The following is a 23,845-nucleotide window of genomic DNA, read 5'->3' on the forward strand; positions in this document are numbered from 1 at the left end:
CTCCAGCATCATCTCAGACAGCCGAGAGAAATAAAAACAAAGGGCATGCAAGAGGTTTTAAGTTTAAAACTTTGTTTCAGAAATTCAATGTAACTGTATATACACTTTACAATAGCATATAGCCTGACGGCTAACAAGATGTCTTAAAACATTTTTAAATACATCTTCAGCACAAATAGCAATTCTTGCAAGTAAAATGGCTTAACGGATATTGAAAAAAAAAAAATAATAAAGAAAAAAGAAAATAAAATCATTAACACGATTTGCTCTTTTCTGCAGAAAAAGTGCCATGATTTAAATTTAATTCAGGACTTTCCCACAAAGCAAGCTGTATTCTCTACATGCTAAGTTTAACAGTTCAGTAACATTGCGCTAAACTAAACATACAGATATTTGTAAGAAAAAACAAAAATAAAAACAAAAAACACTCCATCTGAAGTAAAGTTAAATCTTCATTAATACATTTAAAAAGTAGATATGACATGCCTTTTGAAATCAAAAATACAAAAGATTCCTTACTTTAAGGATTTTTTTTAAAACATGAAGCTGCATGTATTGTACAACACTCAGTGTACAATAAACTGGTAATGCACATAAAAATGAGCTGGATGAAAAGTATCAAATGCCTCCCACCGATCCTTCGGAAACAAGCCATGACTGATAATTATACATAATCACGCAGCCCACTGAGGAGACGAGCATGCCTGGGCTACATCGCACTCTCAAGTTGAGGCTTGCATACTAATAGCTGGCAGTCAGGATGGTGGGAGGTCTGGGGGGGGGGGGGGGGGGGGGGGTTAGGGAAGCGAGGGGGGCTACCATGGTGGGACCTCAAGCCATGTTTCCTCTTCCGTGCACACTGTTCTTGGGATGGCAGGCATGAGCTGCCACCCGCCCTCATCTGTCCGAGTAAGATGAGGAGAGAACACAACAAGGAATTCGGAAAGACACTTAAGACTTCGCCCCATGTATACGTTACATTCATAGTCTGGACATGTGTACTCGCAACGTTACGTCAGAGTAAACACTGTTGTGCCCTGTAACAATTTTAGATGAATACAAACTAATTCTAATTTCTGGAGAGCTACTAACTTCCGGTGGGGGAAATAAAAAAAGCAAAGACAGGCGGGCACACCGTCTCTGAACACAACCGGTGTTTAAAGAGCAGCAGGGATTGATTGGGGGGCAGGACACAGCAGGACTCGCCTGGCTAATTTATTCATGGGAGAGGTACAACTCAATGGAATTACAGTACACAACACATACAGCACACTGAAAAATATAAAAGGGAAGGGTGGGCGTCTCCTGTTTTCAGTATCTGCAGAGCTTTGAGGTCTGATTGTCTCTTTCCAGCTAAGCATCTTGGGGCGTCGGGGGCGGGGTGAGAGAGTGCAGGAGATGCCGTTAAGGAAGGGGGAACGCGTGAGGAGAGGAATCGTATGGCACTGTACAGGCAACCCAGACAAATCCAAACACTCACATTTGTTTGAACGTAAAAATGCACTTTTAGATTGAAAACAACTGTAATGCATGCCGAATTGACACAGATATTTAAGTGAACTTTTGAGGGTTTGGGCGATGACAGAAGACTGTCTCGTGTGGCTGAGTTGAGCGTTCCGATGCCAACACATCTACGGATTTTGCCTACTGTTTGTCTCACTGTTAAATAAATCAAGTTTAAAAAACAACAGACGAGTAAAAGTCAGTTTGGCTTGAGTGTCCAGGCTGGAGTCGGGCAGATACACATTCATATAGTTACCATTCTTAAACACAATGGTTTAAACTGCACTAAACATCAAAACAAAAACAAAACAAAAAAAGCGTAAAAGTCCAAAATAAAGAGTATGAAGCGGACAGGTAGAGGAGCAGTCAGAGAGGCTGACTGTTCAAACAGTATGTTGCTGGTGCCAGATATGGCTGGTACAAGGTCTGGCCATTGATTTCTACCATGGGTAGACTTCATGACACACTGGCAGAGATGTGCTACATTAGTCATAATGCTACTGATATAGCCATCAAATTACACATTACAACTAAAAGAAACAGAGCTCTGATTTAGCCGGAATACTTGATTAGGAGTAAAAGACAATACTGATTATAGACAAATGACAAATCAAATACTATTATTAAAGAAAGGTTAACGTTGACACATGTCATTTTGAAAATGAATGCCCTCAGACCTTTACAATATGTCAGATTTACAGGTAAGAAGATTCTTAATCCTAACATTAATTAAAAGGAGCCATGTTGTGTCCACAGTGAAGCCAACACGTCGATTTAAACCTCTATTTGTTAGAACAAGAAGAAACTAGAATTAAAGTCCTGGATTAATTCCATTTCATTTGACTATGCAGTGCACGTCATTAATATGCACCCATGTTCTCCTAATAGGAAAAAGGCTTACGATAAAACTTACAGGACACCTTTTAAAATATCATATCTTACAAACAGAATTAAAACATTTTTGAAATGCTATGTTTTTTTTTTCCTTTTTCTTTTTTAAAACAATGAAACACCAGTTTTACCAGAAAAAACTGCAACCAACAATAGAAACTTGACTCAGCTACGGAGGAATGCATATGATTTTAAAAAGGCTACAGATTGTAGGTTTGCCAAACACCAAATCGGTGAGTGTGTGTGTGTGGCTAGGAGTAAACATACACACATGCACTGATTGATTTACAGGCCAGTCATTCCTGCTGAAAATGGTCTGTAGCCACAGAGTGTCGTTATTTGTCAGTGTCAACAGCGTGAGCACCAGGGAGAGGGCGGTGGGGGTGGGGTGGTTCGTTTGGGTACAGGGACTCACTCGGGGTGGAGTTCCTCTTTACCAGGTGGCATTTTCATATCCACTAAACCAGCACCAAGACTGCAGAATTTAGTGTGGAGACAGATATCCAGCTCCACAGCTCAAGAGTCAGTCAAAAAGAGGAGTGTACCTGGGCTTGTTCATAGTGTGTGTAATTTCATTTATACATTGAGAGATTTAGAAAATTTCACCCAGACCTTTAAAAACGTTTTTCTTTTGAAGTTTTTTTTTTTGTTTTTTTTTAAAAAGCAACGGTGGATTAAAAAAAAAGAAAAAGAAGAAGAAAAAAGGCTAAAATTTTAAACAGTAATGGCAATGTTGTAGTTTGTAATCCAAAGAGGGGCTTTTTACACGCATGTTGTTTTCAGTCTTTTCATGCTGTCCCGTTCGGAGACTGTGCTTGAGTTCAATCAGGGGGCAACAAGTCGTGAAGCCGGAATCTCTCCCGAACGTGCGGCCGCACATCCTCGTTCTGATTGAGGAGAAAGGACAAGAGATTGAAACAAAAATTTAGATTACACATACTCAAATGGTGAAATAGCTTTTGTAATAAGGACTACAATAATTACTGAACAGTGCGACATCTTACCATCTCAACCAACTTCTCCAGGAACGGCACCAGCTTCAGCAGCTCATTGTCATTCTTGTCCATGAACCAGCTCTCTATAGGAATCCCATTGGACAACTGTTGGGATAAAAAAAAAAAAAGTTTTAAAATGGTTGTTTAAGTGTTTTTAATCACGCATGTCTAGCACTATAAAACATCTGTACACCAGTATTTGGTCCGACGATGACAAAAGACATTTTCAGGTGTTTTTAAGATGCTATTTGAAGCGTTTGTAATTTCCTGTTGCTGACTCATCCTGTACTCAGGAGTGTAAACTCATTTCGCATCCACCTATTGGCCGGTAACGGAACCAGCCCAGTGAAATCAATCAGCAGAGACCAACAGGCTTATTTACAGAGTTTCCTGATGGAAGGATTGTGGTGGTTAGCTCAGGTAGGCAGTAACAAGATGCTAGATGCAGGATCCAGTCTGGGTTCACTGAAGCTCCCTGTCTGAGAAGAGGCAGTAGGGGCGTCAATCAATATCTGCAGCAAGTCCCTCCCTAGCTGCCTGCTTTTAACGGTAAAGATGTAGTTACACCGAATCTAACTGAACTCAAAAAACCTCTTCAAAGTTATTAATATACCAGGGTTTCCCCACATTTTGTAATATTATAGTTGTCTAAAAGAACACCTCCACAGAATTTGTTAACTTTATGAAATACAGCAAATGGTTATTTAATGATTGAGGCGTTTGTGATAGTCATCTAGTAAATTAATTGATCATGAGATGAGATGCGGCAGTATCCGTCTGATTCATTTCAGCAGGTTGCAATGATTAATCAACCACAGCCTACATTTGCTGTGTGGTGATTAATCAGAGCGGCACATGGCAGTGTCAGGGAAGAAGAAAACAGTCAGTCACAAACAGGATGGGATGTGGGATGTAGATTTTAAATCACCACATGGGCACCCAACAGAACCTACACTGAGCTGAGTTTGAAGTCTGTTAGGACTGATTCTCTGCCTCACCCTGCGGTAAAAATCTACGTGTTGAAGAGGAAAGAGGAAAGTTGTTTAAATGTCTCCTGAAATGTGTTCTCCTGTTGTTTAACTTTGGGGACAGCTGCCGATGCTTGTTGTTAACCGGATAATACAAAACCTCCAGTGTCATATTTTGTGTGGGGTGTTCACCTGATATGCAAAGGCTTGTGGTGAATTGTCGATGATGATGGTCTTTGACAGATCTCTGCCCAAGATGTTGAGGTCCTTGATGTAGTTTCCCTGGACGCAGACACAATGCTCACGAAACAACCTGTGTCTACAGTTACCAGTAGAGAATGAAAGGAAAGCCGGAGGAGGAAAAAAAACAAACAAATATCAATCAGTTATAAAGGTCAGGGCGATGAATAATTAAAAAAAAAAAAAAAAAAAAAAACCCACAGCACTGACACCTCAACAGTGGCGCATGCCATCGTGGGTGCTGCAAGCAGCTTTTTGAGCTCTGACATCTTTTCATTGAGAAATGCATCAGCTTCTGAATTTGTTGTTTATTTCTTAACAAGAAAACACACCGTACCTCACTAGCTGCTTTTTAGGATCCAAGATGTTCAGCAGTTTGTCTGCATACACCTTTTTAGAGGCTGTAAAAAGAATGATCTGAGAAAAGGAGACAATAAAAAGGTTAAGGTAAGGTTAATTTTCAAATCTGAGGCAATTATGATTCATTATTATTAGTAGCCAGGTTATATTTACCTCATAGATTTGAGACATGCGTTCCAGAAACTCTCTAAAGAACGGTCTCAGGCGCACATACACCTGCACGTGACAACAGAGCACAGGTGAGCAAATATTTATGATCAACGCAGCCATCAATCCCAGAGTAGAATAACGACTTGCTTTTCATTTTGTCTGTTGAATTTTCCAACTATAAAACCAGTGGTGCATCTTCCTCAAAGTGAGATTTTACACCAATGGAACTTTATCTCCCTCTAGTGGCATCATGAAATACAGTGAGGGACTCACCTGGTAAATGACATCTTGAAAGAGAACAGGGAAGGTGAGTGCAGCATCCTCCAGCTCATTTAAACTGCAGTGAACCAAAGTTTCATCCTAAGAAACACGGCGGAGAAAACAGGAAGAAACTTTTCTCAATCTTATGACATCTTTCAAATCTTTAAGACAAACGAACAGACAAATGATTTGCTGTTGTTTAACTGACTGACTAAAACTGACCAGGTCTAGAACCAGAGAAAATTCAGGTGTGCTGCGTGTCTTCAGGGGCAAGGCAGGCTTGCGAGTGAGCTGCTCTTCTGTCAGTGGAGGGACGTGCTTGATGAAGAAATACCTACAATCAAAACACAAACAAAATCAATTAAAATATCAATTTAAGTTTCGCAGAAATAGATCCGATTAACAGCATACTGTACTCAATGTACTGTAACCCGATTTGAAAATGAACACATCAGCAGTTAATGTATTTTTTTTTCACTCGATGTTTGTTGAGATTTTCTGTACCAAGAAACACAGGTACCACAGCGTGAGACAGCCATTGTTGAGGAGAGTGTTTGTGCCATTGGATTCTACTCACATTAAAAAAGCATGCAGTCACTGGAAACATTAGCAGACGGGTCAAACTTTGTCGGCTCGCCTGCTGGTTTTGCAGCACTGATGTAAGTTATGGTGTCAGGTTGGCGGTCTGCCTTAATTTTTGTTTGGTGCTTCTGACCGGGTCTAATCAAGTGTTTTACCATTTTACAAACAATGTGCAATGCACTTTGGCCGATTTAGTTCATATTGATCGATTGGTTGAAGAGTAGGCAGAATTTCAGTCAACCAAGATTTTCTCTGGTTGCCTGCAGCCCTATTGCTAATCCCATATGCAGGGTTAAACTATCCCTGCTGGCCTTTGCTTTGCAAAGATTGGCACTTCTTGTTTTGTAAATGCTGTTCAATGTGGCCTGGCTACGTGCCTAAGCATTTTATGACCAGTGTTTTACTTACGGGTCAAAGACTTCCCAGTCTTCCTCATAAGATGCCTCTGGTGGTACTGCGGTAGGAGGAGAGTCCACATATGCCATTTCTGGACTGGAGCCTGGAGCTTGGACCACAACAAGAACAAGATGAGAAACAGGAACACAAAGCAAGATAATCAGCAGTTGTCGCTTGCTTAATTGTTACCTAAACATGAAGTTTCAGAACCATGTGTTCTTTGAGCTGCAGTATCTACCTGTGAGGGGTGGAAGGTCAGCATCGGCCTCGAGCTCCCCCTCCACTGCTGTGGGAGTTACCTCGGGGATGTGTGGAGGTCGCAGAGGTGGCAGCTGTGATACACTAGAGTAGAAGTTAGTGGTGGCACACATTTCCTGCGTGGATGTGGCTGTGCTGGTGGGCATCTCCACAGGCTGCTCCATGTCCAGCTGCTTGACTATCTCCTCAGCCTCCAATGCCTGGTCTGGAGAGTCTGAGCCAGAGGAGGCTGGAAAACAAATACAAAGGAGGGGCATGAGTCTTAATGTAACGGGCACACCAGGAAAGAACACAATACACATCCTACTATGTAATACAGTGGTGGAACATCAAAGTATTAGTGAGAACATGTGAAAGGGTTTGCGTACCATTTTTAGCCGGTGAGAAGAAGTTGAAGACAGGGGAGAAGATGGTCCCAAGAAGGGTGGTTCTGGGAGGGCTGGTGGGCACCTCGACAGCCGTCGTCTCCTCCAGACTGCCATTGGGCTTCTCCTTACTCCTGTCATGATTGGTTGCCTCTGTGGAAGTGAAGTGACAGGTTTAGGGAGAGAGCTAACGGTGCAAAATAAAGACTAGTGTTGACTTTTTTTTTTTCTGAGCACCACTCACGTCCATTAAGGGAGCCTCTCCTGCCAACCCTGCTGATAGTCTTGCGGGGGGTGTTGGTGTTCGGGGTGGTGGAGGTGATCAGGTTGTTGTCCACGTCACAGTGGAGGCGTGTCTTCTTGGCCGGGCTCTCCTGCTGCACCTTAAGGAGACAAGACATCATTGTTCACAACGCCTCCACTTGATACGCAGCGATGTTGGAGCAAGCCAAAATATTCCACGTCTAAAAAGCGAGCAGGAAGCCTCCTATCATTTAACATGGTCGTGTGGTATGGTAATGTGAACATTGAGGAGGAGCAGGCTGTGAATATAGCCTCCAAAATCTTAGGGAAGGCAGAAAAGCACCTACGCATGCATGACAAACTACTGACAGAATTATTAATGACCCTTCTAACCCGCTGTACAGTAAATCTGAACTTTTACCTTCAAGGAGACGTTGACGCAGACAAATGGCTTATAGAAATATCTCCAAGAAATTCTTTGTCTAAGGAGCTGTCATGGTAATAAATAAAACTTGGATCTGGTAGGCTCGGATACGGGGTGATGTTCCAGACTTGGCTGCAGTTTTTTTGCACCTGTGACATTGTGTAGACTTGTGTCTAAGGATGCAGTGATTAACCATTAGTTTTTTTTTTGTTTAGTTTAACCATAAATGCTCAGCTACACTGAGTTTCTGCCACTTAAAAGACTTGGTGCTGAATTACCACACAAATAATGCTCATGTGATTTTATACATCCATGGTGTTGTGCAATAAATAAACGCATTATAATAGTTAAACAGGGTTTTCCCCTCAGACTAATTGAACCATCAAAATCTTGACACATTTTCACACTGTGGACAATGATGAAAGCAGAAAACTGCGAGAGAAATGATTGTGAAATCTTTGGAAATCAACCCAAAGTTGTGGTCCTAGACACACACAGATATATCCAACAGGTCACTGAAGATTCTGGGGAACAAAGATAGGCCGTGTCAAAAAAATCTGAATTTCAGGACCAAGTTGTCTCAGTGCTACTGCTATGATTTATCTCTACAAAAGAATCAATCAGGGAATAAAATGGATTTTATTTAAGTTACGTTTTATTATAGCTCCCATCTTATCTGTTTTTCTAGTGTATTAGAGGTCCTAAGATAAAGAATCAAAAAGACAAAATCTAAGTGATTTTTTAACCCAGCTTCTTTAGGACTAACAATAGACAGATATGCAGGGGAAAAACTGAAGCTGTACGCGACACGTCTTCACGTTGTCATTTTGTGGTGCGTTGTACATTTCCTCGTTATGTAAAAACATGAAAAAGCCCCCGTGCCGTTCCAGAGGAAAACCTTCTTTTAGGCGAGTTGACTTTTCCACTTGTTACTACCTCCTGTCTCTGCACACCAACTCCGTGAGCCAGAATCTAAAATTAGAGCAGAGTCCGAGTTCTCAGACAAGCTGCTGCATTCCACCAGACATTTCTTAGGAAACATGACACTCTGCACCAAGAAACACTGTATTTAACTCGACGACCTGGAGAGCACAGCGCTAAACACAGTTTGAAAAACAGAGAAGTGCCAAAAAGTTTAGGTGACGCTGTTAAAAACCAAACAGTGAGAGGAGGAGGGCAACTCCAGATACCCCCTGAAGGGGTGCACCGCACTCTTATGTGTGTTGAAGCCACTGTCACTGGATGTGATGAGAGGAGGTAGTTACCTTGACGGCATTTCCTCTGATGAACTTCTTGATGGTTGAGAACAATCCCCTCCCTCCACTTGTAGGAGGAGTGTCCTCTTCGACTTCTGAATGCCTCCTCTTGGTACGGGATGGGCGGCTTTCCAGAGTGGGGTTCGACTGCTGAGACGCCTTACGCATTCTCAGCCTCATTGTTTTTGCAGTCACATGTAAGGCTGTTGTAGAAAGGTGACAGGCACAGAAAGAGGAAATGAATACAGAGGTACAGTCAAAAAAACGCATGAAAGCAAATACTCAACTGTTAAGGTGGACAAACAGGTTGTTCCAGCAGTCTCGGATAAGTCTATGGAGTGTATCTATCTGTAGCGGGGGTTTGCATTTTCTACCAACATCTGGATGCATTCAAGATCCCATTTCACTTACATCACAGTGGATCACAGCAGCCACAGCTGGCTTTACTTCAATTTTTACAATACAAAAAAAAAAAAAAAAACATTGCAGGATCTTACTATACACACACACACACTCACAACCACTCTCCATTATTAGCTATGTACATACAAGATCAATGTTTAAGTAAAGTACAGTAAGTAAAAAAAAAAAAACTCTGTAGACACGTCAGTCAAGCACGCCAGCCCATTGCGCTTACGTAACAGCAGCTGGCTGACTATGTGTCTGGACATATCCACAACCTGTCAGGAAAACAAAACACACAATAGCACCCTCCCGATACATACTGTACTTCTCATACTGTAAATGGTCCTCACTACATCTGCTTTACATTTACCGAGGAGTGTATCCATGAATACGAATACGAGGTGTATATGCTGTTGCTCAATCGTGAGCTCACAAAAACACCACCGGGCGCCTGAGCAGAAACAGAGTACATGGTAATGTTGAAGCAACAGGCAAACAGGAAAAAAGTGGGACAAGCCTCAAAAGCTGTGACTGCTCAAAGTATCAAATAAACCTGCAGATCTAGACAGTGAAATCAAATGTCAATGTACTAACAACAGAGCACTGAAATAAATGTTTTTGACAACTATAGTTGAACATGTTTCTCGTGATTCAATATTTAAGATTCTTTAAGATCGTTTTAGAAAAAAACGGAGAGCCGAGCTTTGATCCAGATGAAAATGACGTCTGCTTGCTGCTTTCTTAGAGAACAGATTTACAAACTATGGAAAGCAAATTTCCAGCATGCCAAGACAAAGTTATATGGGACATTTATGTTGTTTCATTGCACTGACCGGAGGCGGTGAAACAGCCAAAAATGTTGCCGGTCACTTTTTTGCGTGTGTTTAAATTTGGCATCTTTTGCCGTGCGATGACTAAATGAAGAGAAGAAAAATATTTCCCCCCTTAGTCACAGGATTGACTTGGCAGGAAGCTACACAACACTTTTTTTTGCCAATGTTTAACGCTGCATTAAATCATCGACGTGTTATTATAGATCTAGCGATCTAAAAGCACCCCCTTGTTACAAAATATCTTGAGGACTACTACTCTTAAGCCTCAGTAGGAGAGGACCTGATGCCTTTTGTGATTTTGGAAATTATCTTTCACTCGAACACGGAGCCGAGCACTGACACTGTGCATAATAAATGAATCAATTAAGTCTGTATAAAGTAACTGACGAGATCAGATTACTTCTGCAGTTCAGTGCTGTATTAATCACTCCATCAGTGTTGCTGATGGTATCGTTGTGACCACTGGTTGTCACGGCTAATGTCATGTTTGTGTATATTTGGTAAAGATCATTGTGATGTCTAACACTTTCCCCAGATCAAGCTGTTATACCTCTTATCATAGATTTACCCTGGTAAGCTCAGGAGAAACTGACAGATGCCGCAAACTGGCATCTTCCTGACTCTCTATTGTAATGTGATTAACTCAAGCCTGTGATACAAGGACATTTTTACTGAGGCACCGTTCCAGGAGATATTACTACATTATGCCTATTATTTGTTTTAATGCTACTCTTTCTTTGCGTGCCTGCTCCTATGCATTGCAAATGTTAGTATGTACAACATGTCAGTTTTTTTTAATGTTTCTGCTGAATAAACATCAAAATGAAGAGACTGTTATATTTACTGTATGACCGGGCTTCACCGTGGCTTTGCATGGCAACAACGCCATAGCTGCTAAACATCCACCTTTCTAGGAAATCGCCAGCTAACCAAGGATCATGCACATAGCTAGGTACGAGCGAGTGAGCGGGAAATAAGAACATGCATGCCGCTGAGACCGTATGAGCGAGCTAGCAGGCGCTAGCCATGGAAACACGGCGGAGAAACAAGCGAGGCCTTCACGCACAGACTGGCGGCTCTGCACGATTTAAGCCGTCCCAGACTGAGGCTGGCTGACTGGTTGAATCATTTATTATGATTGCAATAATAAAATAAAATTTAACCTGGAGGACACAGCTGGTTTAGCTGCCTCAATCAACGTTTGTAAAAGTTGCACCGCATAATCACGACTGCCAAGCTCCGCTGCTAATCGTGCTAAGCTAACGCTACCTAAACGAAGAGGTTGTGTGTTATTATTAAATATGTGCATTGGCATTGCATTGTATTAGTATTATACAAGTTTGTTTTAACGCTGTCGGGTTTTTACAAGTGGTAACCGGTTAGTAAACGTTAACATTTTTAACACGAGTCTCAAAAACAGGCTAACTTACCGTTAGCGAGCCAGTGCGGCATCGCCAAGTTGAGCGAAATTGTGCTAAAACGATAAAACTAAAAAGTAGGAAAACTTCATTGGTTAACTGCGGGTAAGTTTGCCGGGCAGTTTGACTCGACTGTCTCCTCAAATTGTGTGCACTGTAAACAATGTTTGTGTTATTTGATAGTGAAATTCGTCAAGACATCGTTAATCACAACAGCTAGGTTAACATAGTAACGCTATCCGTATGATCTGTCGGTTCACTCAGCGTTATCTTTAGGGAATACGGTTGAGGGGATTTCATTCATCGGTCGTGGTATGAACATATCCAGCTCAAAGTCTATTAAAAATCATATTAAAAGGGGGGACACGGCGCTGGGTTGCTATCGTAACCGAGCAAAGTTCTGTTGTGGAATGCAAATTTGGACGTTAGCCTCAGCGCGAGCTACAAGACCAACTGCCGTCAGCTAACGTTAGCTGGCTGGCTAATTGTTTTAATACGATGTAAACAACCGCGCTTTGATTAGTTAACATTCTGTCGACTGTTTAGCTCACTGAAAAGCTTATTTACGAAGAGTACACGGCGGCTTAAATGTGCGAAGACGTCGAGTCGACCAGGAATTAGCCAGGTCCGCGGTAGGCCTTGTTTTAGCTCATGTTAGCTTAGCACCGCTAGCTTAGCGTTAACCCTACATAGCCTTCTTGAAAAAAAAAAAAAAAAACAGCTTCGGGCTAACAGATGTGCACAGGCAGGGAAGGAAAATATGTACCCTGTCGTTAGCCAACATTACATGAACCGCAAGCCAAAATATACAAATAACACGAACAAGGCTGGTTAACGTTGTCGACTTACTTTCCGGTGATCCGCAGAATGTGGGGATAACGACTCAAGACCGATTAACCATCACAACGGAGGCAGTGGTTGTTTTCGTGAGCTGATCCGACTTTTTTTTCTCCTCTGTATATGTATCTACTCAAGGGCCGTCTCCGAAATGACACATCGTTGTGTTACCAGGCGCCATTTCCCGCCTCTGCTCAGTCTCTCCAAGGCAGATACCCGTATGGGACACAGACACACCCCCTTACCTCTCAAAAACACCAGCCAGTCTGCAGCGAGCAGCGCCGCTTGTGTTGTTCTCCTCGGAAAGGTGGGTGACTGCCCGTCTTTGTGGCTCCTCTTTTTTTTTACAAGTAAGTAGTCATTTACTCAATATTCAAACACTCAGCAGATCAGAGCATTATCATGAACTCAGTGTTAGACACAAGTATCACCCGAGTAATCCACTCATTACACAAACTGCCACACCTACACTGATGACATGAAGCATCACCTTTAATAAACTTAAATTACATTCAATGTGCCTTTCCATGAGAAATCAATTTTCCTGGCTGCACAAACAGAACTGATTTCATGTTCACTGATTTCTCTAAAGGTGAGGGGTTTGTGGCTCCTCGGTACAAATGGTTACACTTCAACTACGTTATGTACAAGAGACCTCATTAATGGAAGCATGTGTACAGTAGGTCAGTTCCATATGTGCTTGGTTAATCTTCGCACACTGTGGAGGATACTAACGTTGCTCTAAGTATTGCTTAAGCTTTGCTCAGTTTGATTAATAAAAAGGTTCAAATGCATGCAATGGCATCATTAAAAAATAAAAAACAGAATGAGGAGCACTTGTGAGTATCTGTCACAATGAAAAGAAATTAATTTAATAGGCCATAAGCAAAGTCCTTGGCATTTGCAATGTATACCCACGCCTGTCAACAACAACAACAACAAAAAAAGTCTTCCATGGATGAGTCCCAAAAAATCTGTTAGAAAGGCAAAAACATCCCGGGTGGAGAGTTTGTCTCTATGAAGCAACAGTAACCTGAAAAGGAAAGTAGCAAAAACAAAACACAGTTTGACCTTGGAGTTCAGGCGTGAGTCAGCAGGGCTCTTTTCGACCACTCCGTTATGAACTGAGACAGTTATCAAGTAACAAAACTCAACAGTCAGTGTACAGGGTGTCATCTCTGCGGTCGTAACTCTGAACCCATAGCAAATCAACAGCAGCTCAGGACAATGCCATGACTTTTTTTTTTTTCCTTCTTCTTCTTTGTATTATGTTACGTTATTCAGAATTAATTCATTAGTTGCAATGTCTGTTCTTCAAAATAGTCCATGACATTGAGGATGCACCCTATACATTTTTTAAACATGATGTTCAAACTATTTTTGTCGAGAGACCCTGGTTGTAGAGTTGTGGAATATTTTTTTTTAATGAGCTACGGCTGTATGAGTTCTCATTCAAAGAATGTCAATGGCTTGATGTCTTTTCCCATAATCCACAGCGCGGTCTCCCTGCATGTCTCGATCATCATCATCTGGAAAAGAAGAAAACAAAACATTAGACATGAAGTAACAGAGCAATCAAGTGCTGTGACTACACTCCATTATCACATAAGAAACTGATATTTTTGCATACAGTTATCACATGTCATTTATCTTAGCTTGACTGCAGTCTGTTACAGTGTACACCCATAAAAGAAATCTCACATATAATGCAGTCGTGAGGTGTGAGGATTTCTTTTTATGGTTTTGGACATACGTCAGCACACTGGAGGAGAGATGAAACAACAACTCCAGATTAAAGTGCTGACGTTGAGCTTTAAGGGGGTTTGAGGGTGTTCACATCCATCTTGTGTGAACACTGGAAGACTTGCAGCCCTTTTTTTGTACATAGTTCCCCTGATTTAGCAACAATGTCAACGTAGAAGACATTTATCAAGTATACATCTAATATCTAGCCTATTATTAGCTTGCTCATGAGCCATTATAACAAAAACATCCTACAATCTCCTTGAAATCAGTTAATCTGAACAGTCTGACACAGATATAATAAATAAAAAATTACAGCCAAACTCTCTCTATATATAGATATTAACATTTTAATATAAGAGGTATATAGAAATTCATGGCAGGAAACAACACAGGCATGCATTTTAATATTTCAAGGAGAACACAGACACATTCACAAACACAGTGAGCTATATTTATCTACTGGTCTAGATGTGGGTCAGATGTGTGGTGGGCACAGACAGGTGCTATAGCTAAAATGAAGCACAGGCAGGAGAAAAAAAAACAAACTACATGGCAACTGAATTACTCTCACAGAACCGTAAGTTCCTGGGTCAGGTTTTTTTTTTCGTTCTTTTTTTTTTAAACGAAGATTGTGTCATAACAAATGTCTGTTCAGTTACTCATCCTGAACTGCATGCATAGCAGTCCTGCTTTGACCCTGAAGGTGTTTTTGTCATAATACTTAAAATATCTGCTGTTTATGATGCATTCAAGGACCAAACTCAGGGTACTGTGAGCTACTCTAACTGTCGGGACAAATGCAGTGGGGAGGGCGGCAGCAGGACAGGGGTGGAAGGAGGGAGCAAGGGAGGAATGGTGGATACACATCTGGACAGGCAATCCAGTCCCCTGACCTAGCTCACCTTGAACGTCTTCCTCCCCACCATCACCATCCTCTTCCTCATTGTAGGCCAGCTCGGCCTGCTTGTCGGCCTCATACTCACCAACGTTCCCATCATCCCCATTGTAGTCCGCTAGCTTAGAGCCGTGTTGCGGATCTACTGGGGACTCGTTCTCATCAAAGAACCGGCCTGCAGGAGGCAGAGAAGGGCCTCATCAGGAAGGGAGGGAAGCGAAGGCAGTTGTAGGGAGACAGGGAGGAACGGGTGAAATACTGCGTAATGAATGCGTGAGGGAATAAGTGATCGCATGAAGAGGATGACAAAAGATGAGGCGGTGGCACATGTGAATTAGGCGACAAGTGTTTTTAAAGAGAACTTGAAAGCAGAGAGTCAAGTAGAAACAAAGGGGTTTGCTTGTAATGAGGGACTGTTTAGACTCTGGAGACCACTGAGTGCTAATTGAGTTACCCGTTTAATCATCTGTACAATCCAATCAAATACAACAGCACTGCTGTAAATCCCATCTTACGTTTAGTTTTTGTTGGAGTTGATTCAACTAAAGACTCATTCTGAAGGCTGCAGAAACAGAAGGTGTGGTGTTTCATTGAACTGAGCTATATATAGAAGTGTTTAACATGTGCTCCACCGCCTTGAACAGCTTCAGATGCAGAGGCCTGATTGGATCAGCCATTTTGACTTGTTAGTGTTAGAAAGGGATAACAATTGTCATGCTATAAACAAATATTTGACGTGTGCTAAAATTAGAGATGCACTATATGTATGTCGGGGGCTGATAAATTATTGGTTAATAATGGAAAACTTACATTATGTATCATTCTGTTAATATAATTATAGCCAGTAAATTATCAGTCAATAATACAAATAATTTATTCTGAATTCTTCAGCAATACACACGTTTGTGAAGTTTTTTTTTTCCATGTACTGTATTTCAAGAGAGAAAATAAAACATTTTAAGATTCAGAACTGTTCCTAATTTTTGGGTTATGTCTGATTTGGTCAGATCAGTGCTTTCACATATTAAACCATTAATCGTTGCTCATTTTGCTACACCTGAAGTGTGCATATTTTTGAGGAATTTTGATTTTTAACTTTTTAGGACAAAATTCCTCTTATCAGCTGAAAAAGAATTGATATGGTCTAAGAGGCAGGGATCATCACCGGGTATTGTGATAACGAACAAGTCACTGTGGAAAAGTGAAATTTCACAGTGTTTTACTCTACTTTTAAATTAAACGGGAAGCGGGCATTTTGGTTATTACAGAGATGAGATAATACATTTTGAGCAATGTGTAGATAAACCTTATTCAAACTGTGTTTTTAGAATGGCTGTCTTATCTTTATCGCACAAGTAGTTTATGTTCATCTCGCCTGCTACAGATTTGAGACAGTAGTTGATCACGACAGGACTGGGTGGGGATTCGAAATGCACTGAGCCAGGCAGCGAGTCTTTGGGCTGCTAGTGTCTAGTGAGCACCAGACACTGCCAAAAACGAGACATCTGGTGGGCGTTTGGGTGTTAATTTGCCATAATAGGATGGAAGTATAAAGAGATCAGAGGCAGAAGATTAGAAGGAAAAACAAAATGAAGACGTGGCCTGAATACAGTGGGTGTTTTCAGCAGCAGAGCTGCAGAGTGCGAGATTGATGTGAGGAGATGAAAGAATCGAACATATGAAAACAGAGGAGGAGGGAGAGAAGGCAGCAGAGCAGAGCAGAAGCCAGGCAGCAGGAAAGGATCATCTGGGAGCCAGGTGTGTCTCATTTGTCTCCTGTCCTCTCCTCTGCAGCTGAGCCCTCTCTCTACTCCCTGACAGTGCTCCTACGCATATTCAGACATGACTTACATTCAGACAGAAGAAAACGTGTCATATAGAGGTATGGGTGTAACCAGTTAGCAAGGGGCAAAATTCACACCGATGGCACGACACCAAGTTTACTCTCTGTGTCGACACGCGTCACAGAGAGCTGAGAGGCAGCAGCTAAGCACAAAGGCAGAGCTAACAAGAATAGCTGTGATTACACTTATTATTTCATGTGTTATGTTATTTTCCCCCGCACCCCTTCAAAATCAATCATCAATCAATCAGGTTAATAAAAAACAGTGTTCTGTTTTTTCAAAGCATCATGGAGCAACTCACTTTGGCGGTGGTGGACTGGCTCTGCTGGAACTTGGTCTTTAGCGCGGTGCGGCTGGATGGGGTTAGGCACCTGGGCAGGGTTGGGGGGCAGCGGAATCCCCTTCAAATGTTCGCTGTCACCCTTGACGTTATCAGGAGCTGACGATAAGAAAAAGACTTCAAACATCAGAAGGCCTAAGCTGTTCACCCTCTCACCTGCTACAATATGATTACTTCACAATCAAGGCAACTGAATGCCTTTTATAACCTCTTATTCATGCATCACATTGTGGTAAACCACTATATTTGTGTTTAATGTAATCCTAAACAAGGCTCAACTTAAATGAACTAAAGACCAATAGAAAAGAAACATAACTGAAAGCATTAAATCAGCAAAACAATGATGTGGTGTATTATACCTGGTAGTTGTCTTTGTTGTTCTCCCAGCTCGTCTGCCTTGATACCTGCCTTGTTGTCTTCTTCAAACACAACAGTTTTCTCCGCCTGTTTGGCGATGTTTTGAGGTGCAACCACTACTGCTCGAGCCTCCACTCTGTCCTGCTGGAGCCTGGGCTGGTCCAGGGACAAGGCCTGGCCCCCAGGGCCATCAGCTGCCCCAACTCCAGGTCCAGCACCAGCACCCACAACCATATCAGGGGCATCATCGTGCTTCTGAGTGATTGCTGGTTTCTTCAGGGCTGTAGATAATGATAGTGGGCAAAGCGAGACAACGGATTTTTGGGTTTGACTTGAACAAAGGGACAGAAATACAGTAGGTATGTGGAACCACAACCTAAGAAAAGCTGTGCTTTCTTTTAAACGTCACACTCGTGACATATACTGTAAGGGAGTGGCATTTCCTGACCTTCCCACAGCACTGTGCACAGTCTTAAGTGATTAACAAGTTCAGTTTCACAGTTTCTGTTAAACTTTAATTCTCTTATACATGCTCAACAAAAATGTAAAATTGAATATACCAAGCAGTAACCTCCGTGGCTGTGAAATGAAGCCAGCGCGGAAGTACAAAAAAACTGCAGTTCCTCTAAAAGGCCACTTGCTGCTGGCTACAGAACCAGTCAGTCTCTACAAGTGAAAAAATGCCCAACTTCACATGTTTACAGCCGGGTACAAAAAATGGTTTTGGTGTCTATAGCTTCCCTGTTCATGACTGAACTGTTTTATACAGTCTATGGTGTATGCACTGGCATTAGGATCATGTTTATATTTGTGTTTTTTTCATACTGCCTTAATGTCAACTAGGGATGTCACAATATCAGATTTTCACTAAAAATGATCAGTACCAGTATATTCACAACACTTAAACGTCATACATGTATATTTTCCACCTTATTTTCCTCACTCATTAATTCACTGTGCAAACCAAATTTTTCTTTTGAACATTATGTCCATTACTCACCAAATTGCACATCATCGATTTTTCCCACCTCGCTGTCTTCAATACCAGGCATGCCAGCGTCACTGCCAGGCTTACCCATCTCTTCTGTAACACAGCAGAAGGAACATGACTGAGGTGTTCCCTGTTACAGTTAGATAAACAGGAACTGTTCATACGCTCTGATCCACTGTACCTTTTAAAACTGTACTGTCATGCCGGTGAGTGACCACCGTATGGCGCTCTCCAACCATGTCCACGCCAGGTACTCCCTCTGCACGTCTACCTGCCGCTACACCCTTGTGGCTGTCTATTACACTCTGTAATAATATCAAAATGTGAGATAAACTGAGAGAAGATGGCGCTCAGAGTTTGGCTGCTACTATCCGTTCATCTGGTTTAAAAGTCATGATGTCTTGAGTAACTGCAATGCGAACCAGACAAGGAGAACAACCATCCCCTGTTTACTAATTTAATGAATACTAACCTGTCTTAGCTTTGACGCTTCTTCCTCCAGGGTCTTTTTTGTTTCTTCATACTCGTCTTTCAGTTGTGCAATCTGACGGCCGCACTGTAAACTAGTTAACACATATTCCTCGTTAATTTTACCCACATAATCCAGAATTTTGTTTTCACCATATCATGCACCTTATGTAATACAATGTGACAAGGAAACAGGAAATTAAGATGACCTGATTAGTTAACATTTGACTGAAAAACAAACATGTGCCACAATAATGGATAATCTGATAAAGTGTAACATACCTCTCATACTCCAGTTTTCTCTCCAAGGTAGTGCTGTTTTTCTTCACTTCTCTTAGCTGCTCTTCCTGTTTCATGAACTCCTGCTTCAGCTCCTTCAGCTGCTCTGTTTGCAGCAACACAAACATGCGCAAGAAATATTTCGGGTGTTAAATAAATTAGAACTTCCTGAAGACATTTTCAATAATTCCAAATCATTTATGAAGAGATGTTTGTGTTTGAGCATGCCCTCTGCTGGCCACCTTTAGTCCTACCTTTCAGTCTCTGGATTTCTGTCATTTGAGCTGTGACATCATTTTGCAACTTCATCTGCAAAGAAGAGAAAATACAGAAGTTTCAGTTTATAATTTCATACAATGTACTGTGTGTAGTAGGGGGTCACTGGTTAGTCGCTCTTTCAGATACAAGGAATTTGGACTGAAAAAGTCCCACGGTCTAGTCTATTCTGTCCAGTGTGAGGTTGCGGACTGCAAACAACTGAATACCCGCCACCTCCCCCTCCCCTTTGAAGCATGTGGAACAACATATGTTAATGAAAACATAGTTCTGCATATTATAATCTGTTTCTGCCACATTTTACTAACAGACCCCCTTCAACCCTTTAGCCCTTTTCACTCTCCTTTGCCTGTAGGTTACTGGGAAAACTTTTCAGGCACTGTTACTGATTTGAACTATTCACACATGCAGCTTAATTTAGGATTCAGTGCAGTCTTACACCTTTACACACAATGCCATGGCAATGCTGGAATACACGGGGGGGAAAGTTAATCTGAGCTCACAAAGAGGTGGCTTTCTTTTAGAGATATGTGGTTATTATGATGATCTTATAGACCATGATGGATTGCTATGGATTAAATTATCCAACAGTATATAAAGAAGGTAAAATGAGCTCAACCTGAAACATGTACAGCAGCAATATGCAACATACACATGAATGCAGCTGTTGATCTAAAACATCAGCTATAAAAATAAAACACTCACAGGCACCGTTTTACTGCACAATGAGTGCTTGTACTTTTCATACTAGGAAACTTTGTTAATAACTTTACTTTAGTGAGGTTGTGAATGCAGATCTTTTAATTGTAGTGGAGTATTTTTTACAGAAGTAAATGGTCTAAATACTTCCACCACTACTTCCTTACTGATATTTTTAATACGCATTAAGGTATGAAATTGGAGGTAGAGAATTTCCCCTAATGTCAATCACTGCTTCTTATCACACATAACTTTTTCCTGAACATGACAGAGGAACAGGTTTGTCTTGTTCCTCTGTGCAACGAGACTTAACAGCACAAACAGATGTGACATTTTATTCAGTTACTGCTAGAAGGCAATGAATTCCTGCCTATCAAACACGGTATGAGGTACTGGGTGTTAATCTGGTGTTTAAAAGTATCTCACTCCACTTAAGCGACTTGCCCTTCTACACTGGCACAGAACATGATAGCTCATACATAGCCGGTTTATTATCTTTATACAATCTGGCCTCTATTTACACCGAGTGACCAGGATAATAGAAACCCCTGTGCAATCCAATACAACACCTATGTAATAAACAGTGCCGATGTGAAACTGAAACCTGCAGCTCACACTGATGCTCCCTTTTATATTAAATGAAAGCCTTGGCTGTGGAGGTCTATAGGGAACAAGGAAAAGAGCTAAGGAGGGAAGCAGAGGGGAGGGAAACTTGGTCTTTTGATAAAATGATATCCAAAATCTAGTCTTTCAGAAAAAAAAATAATTTCCACACTTTTTTGTGACAATGGTGACAAGTTTCGAAGCGGCTCACGGTGTGGTTATGTTCCAGAAATAACTCATGTCAAAATAAAAGATGAAGACAAACCACAGAACAAAGCAAAATGTGTATTTAGCCACATATTGGCAAAACAAAGACGGTTTGTTTGTGACACAATGAGCATACGAATGAAATGTGGTGAAGTGAGATTTTTATGGATATGCTTTTTATTTTTTCCCCTCCAAAAAATCTGTCGCGATTGTCTTGAATAAATTACAGCTGTCCATGGCAGTGTGGAAATAGAGAGTAGGAACTACAGCGTCAATGTTAAGACATCCTGTCACTCTCTCGAAGGTGTTAACAGCTTCCCCTTGCGGCTTGCCGTATAGACAACAACTAGGTCAGCGGTTTACAGACTTTTTTGAAGAACTATAAGCTCACATACTTCTTTCTCTTCTTGCACCAAAAGGACACATACACACTCTGTACTCTACGAAATTGTTAAGCCTGAACTGGCAGGATTTTTCCCTCTGCATTGCAGGCCTGCTACTGTATGTAAGCATCTCTGTTGAAACAGGGTTGGGCTCTTGACAAAAGAAAGGAGTGGAACGCCTGCTATTCAATACCAACCTTTATCTTAATTACGGAAACAGGGAGCCGGATACCGGAGTTACAAACAAACATGAAACTTGGGAGCTTAGACTGGACTTTATTCCACCATTCACCATCTACTCTCACCTCAGCAGGAAATCTAAGCACTGGCTTGTTGAATCTCTTACACAAAGACAAATAATTTAGCTGCCAAGACTGATTTTATTATGGCATAAAAACATAAAATGGTCAGTCAAACATGTCAGCTTGTAGATGACAATTCCAGCAGAACAGCCAACTAAACATAAGGGATGTTGTTTTGCTGTGCTTTCATTTGGCCACAGAATATGAGATTCGGCTCACAAACAAACTGTGTGGTGCTCAGTGGGAGAAAAGTTTTTGTAATTCTCATGTCTTGTAGTCAAGGACAGCTCGTGAGCTAATGTTGTGCAATACAAATTGTTGCCAAGATGATATATGATATTGTACTACTTATTTAAGTATTAAAGGATCGTGATAAATTTGCCAATCCAGGATCAAAGATTTTCTCACAACAGAGCTGTCTGTGATCCTGCACACATTCAAAAGAGACTTCATGCCCTAGTTTGGCTGTACTGGATGGACATTGCAGACCAACAGTAGTTTGACTCAGACTAATCTACACATCAAACCAACATGAGCTAAACAGATATGTGCCTGTCAATGAGGAATAACCACATCAGACTGGATGCAAATATACAGGAAAACCCCTCCCATCTGTTCTTTAAAGAAAGTGCCGGCTGAGCCACAGCGCAAGCCGAAAAAATGGGGATAGCCTTGTTGAGAACAGAAACAGTGACAGCCACACAAAAGCATTCAAAAAAAGCTGTGCTGATAAAATATGAATACAGGATAAGAAAAGCAAGTTTCTCTTTGAGAATGTGACTATGTTTTATTCACCCTTTAAAGTATTGTCAGTAAGTGGGAGCAATGTTTGAATCAGTATAGTGTGGAATAAACGTGGACGTCCTCACCTCGTCTCATGATTTAAAAACAGATGATCAACCGATGCCACATACAGATAATAGGTAGACGGATCGGTGGTGTAAATCATGCAGCATTCACCAATGCACCCTATAATACATTACTTAAATGATAATGTCATCCACACTTAAATACTTTAGGCACAGTGGAAAAAAACACCATTACACTTTTTCCCCCCCTCAAAGAACCTAAAAGGCATATTAAAGCGTGAGCTATGGGCTGTGGTTTTCTAGAAAAACACTATGTTGGTGGAGCAGAACTCAGGCCAAGGACGAGCTGCATGTATCATCTGCCACTTAAGAGTCATCATGAAGACGAGCAGTCTACGGTACTATCACATTGCCTCTTTGGAGCAGATAAAAGTGAGACCGCTCTCTTTATCAGGACTTACACAACTTTTCAAATGCATGCTCCATCTGATATAGAGCGGAGAGATGTTGAAGACGTGGCGTGATGATTGGTTTAGGTGATCTGATGGGAGTATTGATATTTAAACTTACCTGACTAGCTGAGTTGAATGGACAATGGACCTACTTAGTCAGTACACCCTTACTGCTGTTTGCTAAAGGACACACTGCCTACTTCTTTATCAAACATCACAGGAGAGCATACTCAGAGTATGCTCACACAATACAGGTATTATGATGCTGGGCTTTATTGGTTTAACCCAGTTTAACTCTGAAAACTTTGGTTACATGTTGCCAAATTTAAATGAAAGTCAATCCCAGCAGGCATTTCCAACATACCTTATCATCCGTGCACTTTTTGATGAGAGCCTCTCGGGCCTGCAGCTTTCCTTCCAGGACGCTGTAGTCTCCATCCTTCTGGTCGATCTGCTTCCTGTGCGTGTCCACCTGCACCATCAGCTCCGAGTTCCTCTTCTCCAGCCGGCTCCGCGCCGCGTCCGTGCGCTTCACCTGCGTCTGCACCTCCGCCAGCTCATCCAGCAAGCGGCCGTGCCTGTTGGACACTGTCCAGTAGTTGAAAGACAGTATGGCGATGATCACCATCAAGAAGATGAGGATGAAGGACGGCAGGCGGCCTCCCCGTCGGTTTGCACCAAACCCAACCATTTCCAAATCTAAAAAAAAAAAAAAAAAAAAAAAAAGCGCGTCGTAACTTCAGGTTGTTAACGCAACCCCAGAGAGCTCAATGAGAGTATTCTCCCGCTGTGAAACACATCCGTCTACG

The 23,845-nt window shown here is 41.6% G+C and overlaps 2 protein-coding genes across 5 annotated transcripts; both read right to left on the bottom strand.

Annotated features, from left to right (window-relative positions):
- Positions 1–55: 55 nt before the first annotated feature.
- On the bottom strand, positions 56–12,739 carry ctdspl2b (CTD (carboxy-terminal domain, RNA polymerase II, polypeptide A) small phosphatase like 2b). 3 transcript variants are annotated; one of them, XM_027281770.1, is made up of 13 exons: positions 12,631–12,739; positions 8,902–9,095; positions 7,214–7,352; positions 6,973–7,122; positions 6,585–6,833; positions 6,359–6,455; positions 5,591–5,702; positions 5,381–5,467; positions 5,111–5,173; positions 4,935–5,014; positions 4,550–4,676; positions 3,399–3,494; positions 56–3,281 (listed from the first exon to the last, which is right to left on the bottom strand). In XM_027281770.1, the coding sequence occupies exons 2-13, from the start codon at positions 9,070–9,072 to the stop codon at positions 3,216–3,218; spliced, it is 1,437 nt and encodes a 478-aa protein (XP_027137571.1). In that variant the 5' UTR covers positions 9,073–9,095; positions 12,631–12,739; the 3' UTR covers positions 56–3,215. The 3 variants fall into 3 exon arrangements, with proteins under 3 accessions (XP_027137571.1, XP_010729621.1, XP_027137570.1); XM_010731319.3 differs by lacking the exon at positions 12,631–12,739 and adding an exon at positions 12,398–12,593; XM_027281769.1 differs by lacking the exon at positions 12,631–12,739 and adding an exon at positions 11,561–11,672.
- A 179-nt stretch (positions 12,740–12,918) lies between these two features.
- On the bottom strand, positions 12,919–23,735 carry golm2 (golgi membrane protein 2). Of its 2 annotated transcripts, XM_027281771.1 has the most exons (10): positions 23,401–23,735; positions 19,560–19,614; positions 19,309–19,411; positions 19,031–19,121; positions 18,740–18,863; positions 18,568–18,651; positions 17,570–17,848; positions 17,172–17,309; positions 15,034–15,201; positions 12,919–13,914 (listed from the first exon to the last, which is right to left on the bottom strand). In XM_027281771.1, the coding sequence occupies exons 1-10, from the start codon at positions 23,725–23,727 to the stop codon at positions 13,838–13,840; spliced, it is 1,446 nt and encodes a 481-aa protein (XP_027137572.1). In that variant the 5' UTR covers positions 23,728–23,735; the 3' UTR covers positions 12,919–13,837. The 2 variants fall into 2 exon arrangements, with proteins under 2 accessions (XP_027137572.1, XP_027137573.1); XM_027281772.1 differs by lacking the exon at positions 15,034–15,201.
- Positions 23,736–23,845: the final 110 nt, after the last annotated feature.

Source organism: Larimichthys crocea, chromosome VIII, assembly GCF_000972845.2.
Source record: "Larimichthys crocea isolate SSNF chromosome VIII, L_crocea_2.0, whole genome shotgun sequence".
NCBI classification, from domain to species: Eukaryota; Metazoa; Chordata; class Actinopteri; family Sciaenidae; genus Larimichthys; species Larimichthys crocea.

Bases quoted from the DNA above. Each gene is read 5' to 3' on its own strand.
- ctdspl2b (XM_027281769.1), bottom strand. From the start codon at position 11,582: ATGCCGCACTGGCTCGCTAACG. The intron at 6,456-6,584 runs GTAGATACTGCA...TTGTGGTCCAAG, and splicing joins TGACCTTCCACCCCTCACAG to CTCCAGGCTCCAGTCCAGAA. The intron at 3,495-4,549 runs GTGAACACCCCA...TTATCCCAACAG, and splicing joins CACAAGCCTTTGCATATCAG to TTGTCCAATGGGATTCCTAT.
- golm2 (XM_027281771.1), bottom strand. From the start codon at position 23,727: ATGGTTGGGTTTGGTGCAAACCGACGGGGAGGCCGCCTGCCGTCCTTC. The intron at 18,652-18,739 runs GTACAGTGGATC...GCTGTGTTACAG, and splicing joins TGACAGTACAGTTTTAAAAG to AAGAGATGGGTAAGCCTGGC. The intron at 17,310-17,569 runs GTATAATACACC...TCTTATCGTCAG, and splicing joins ACAACAAAGACAACTACCAG to CTCCTGATAACGTCAAGGGT.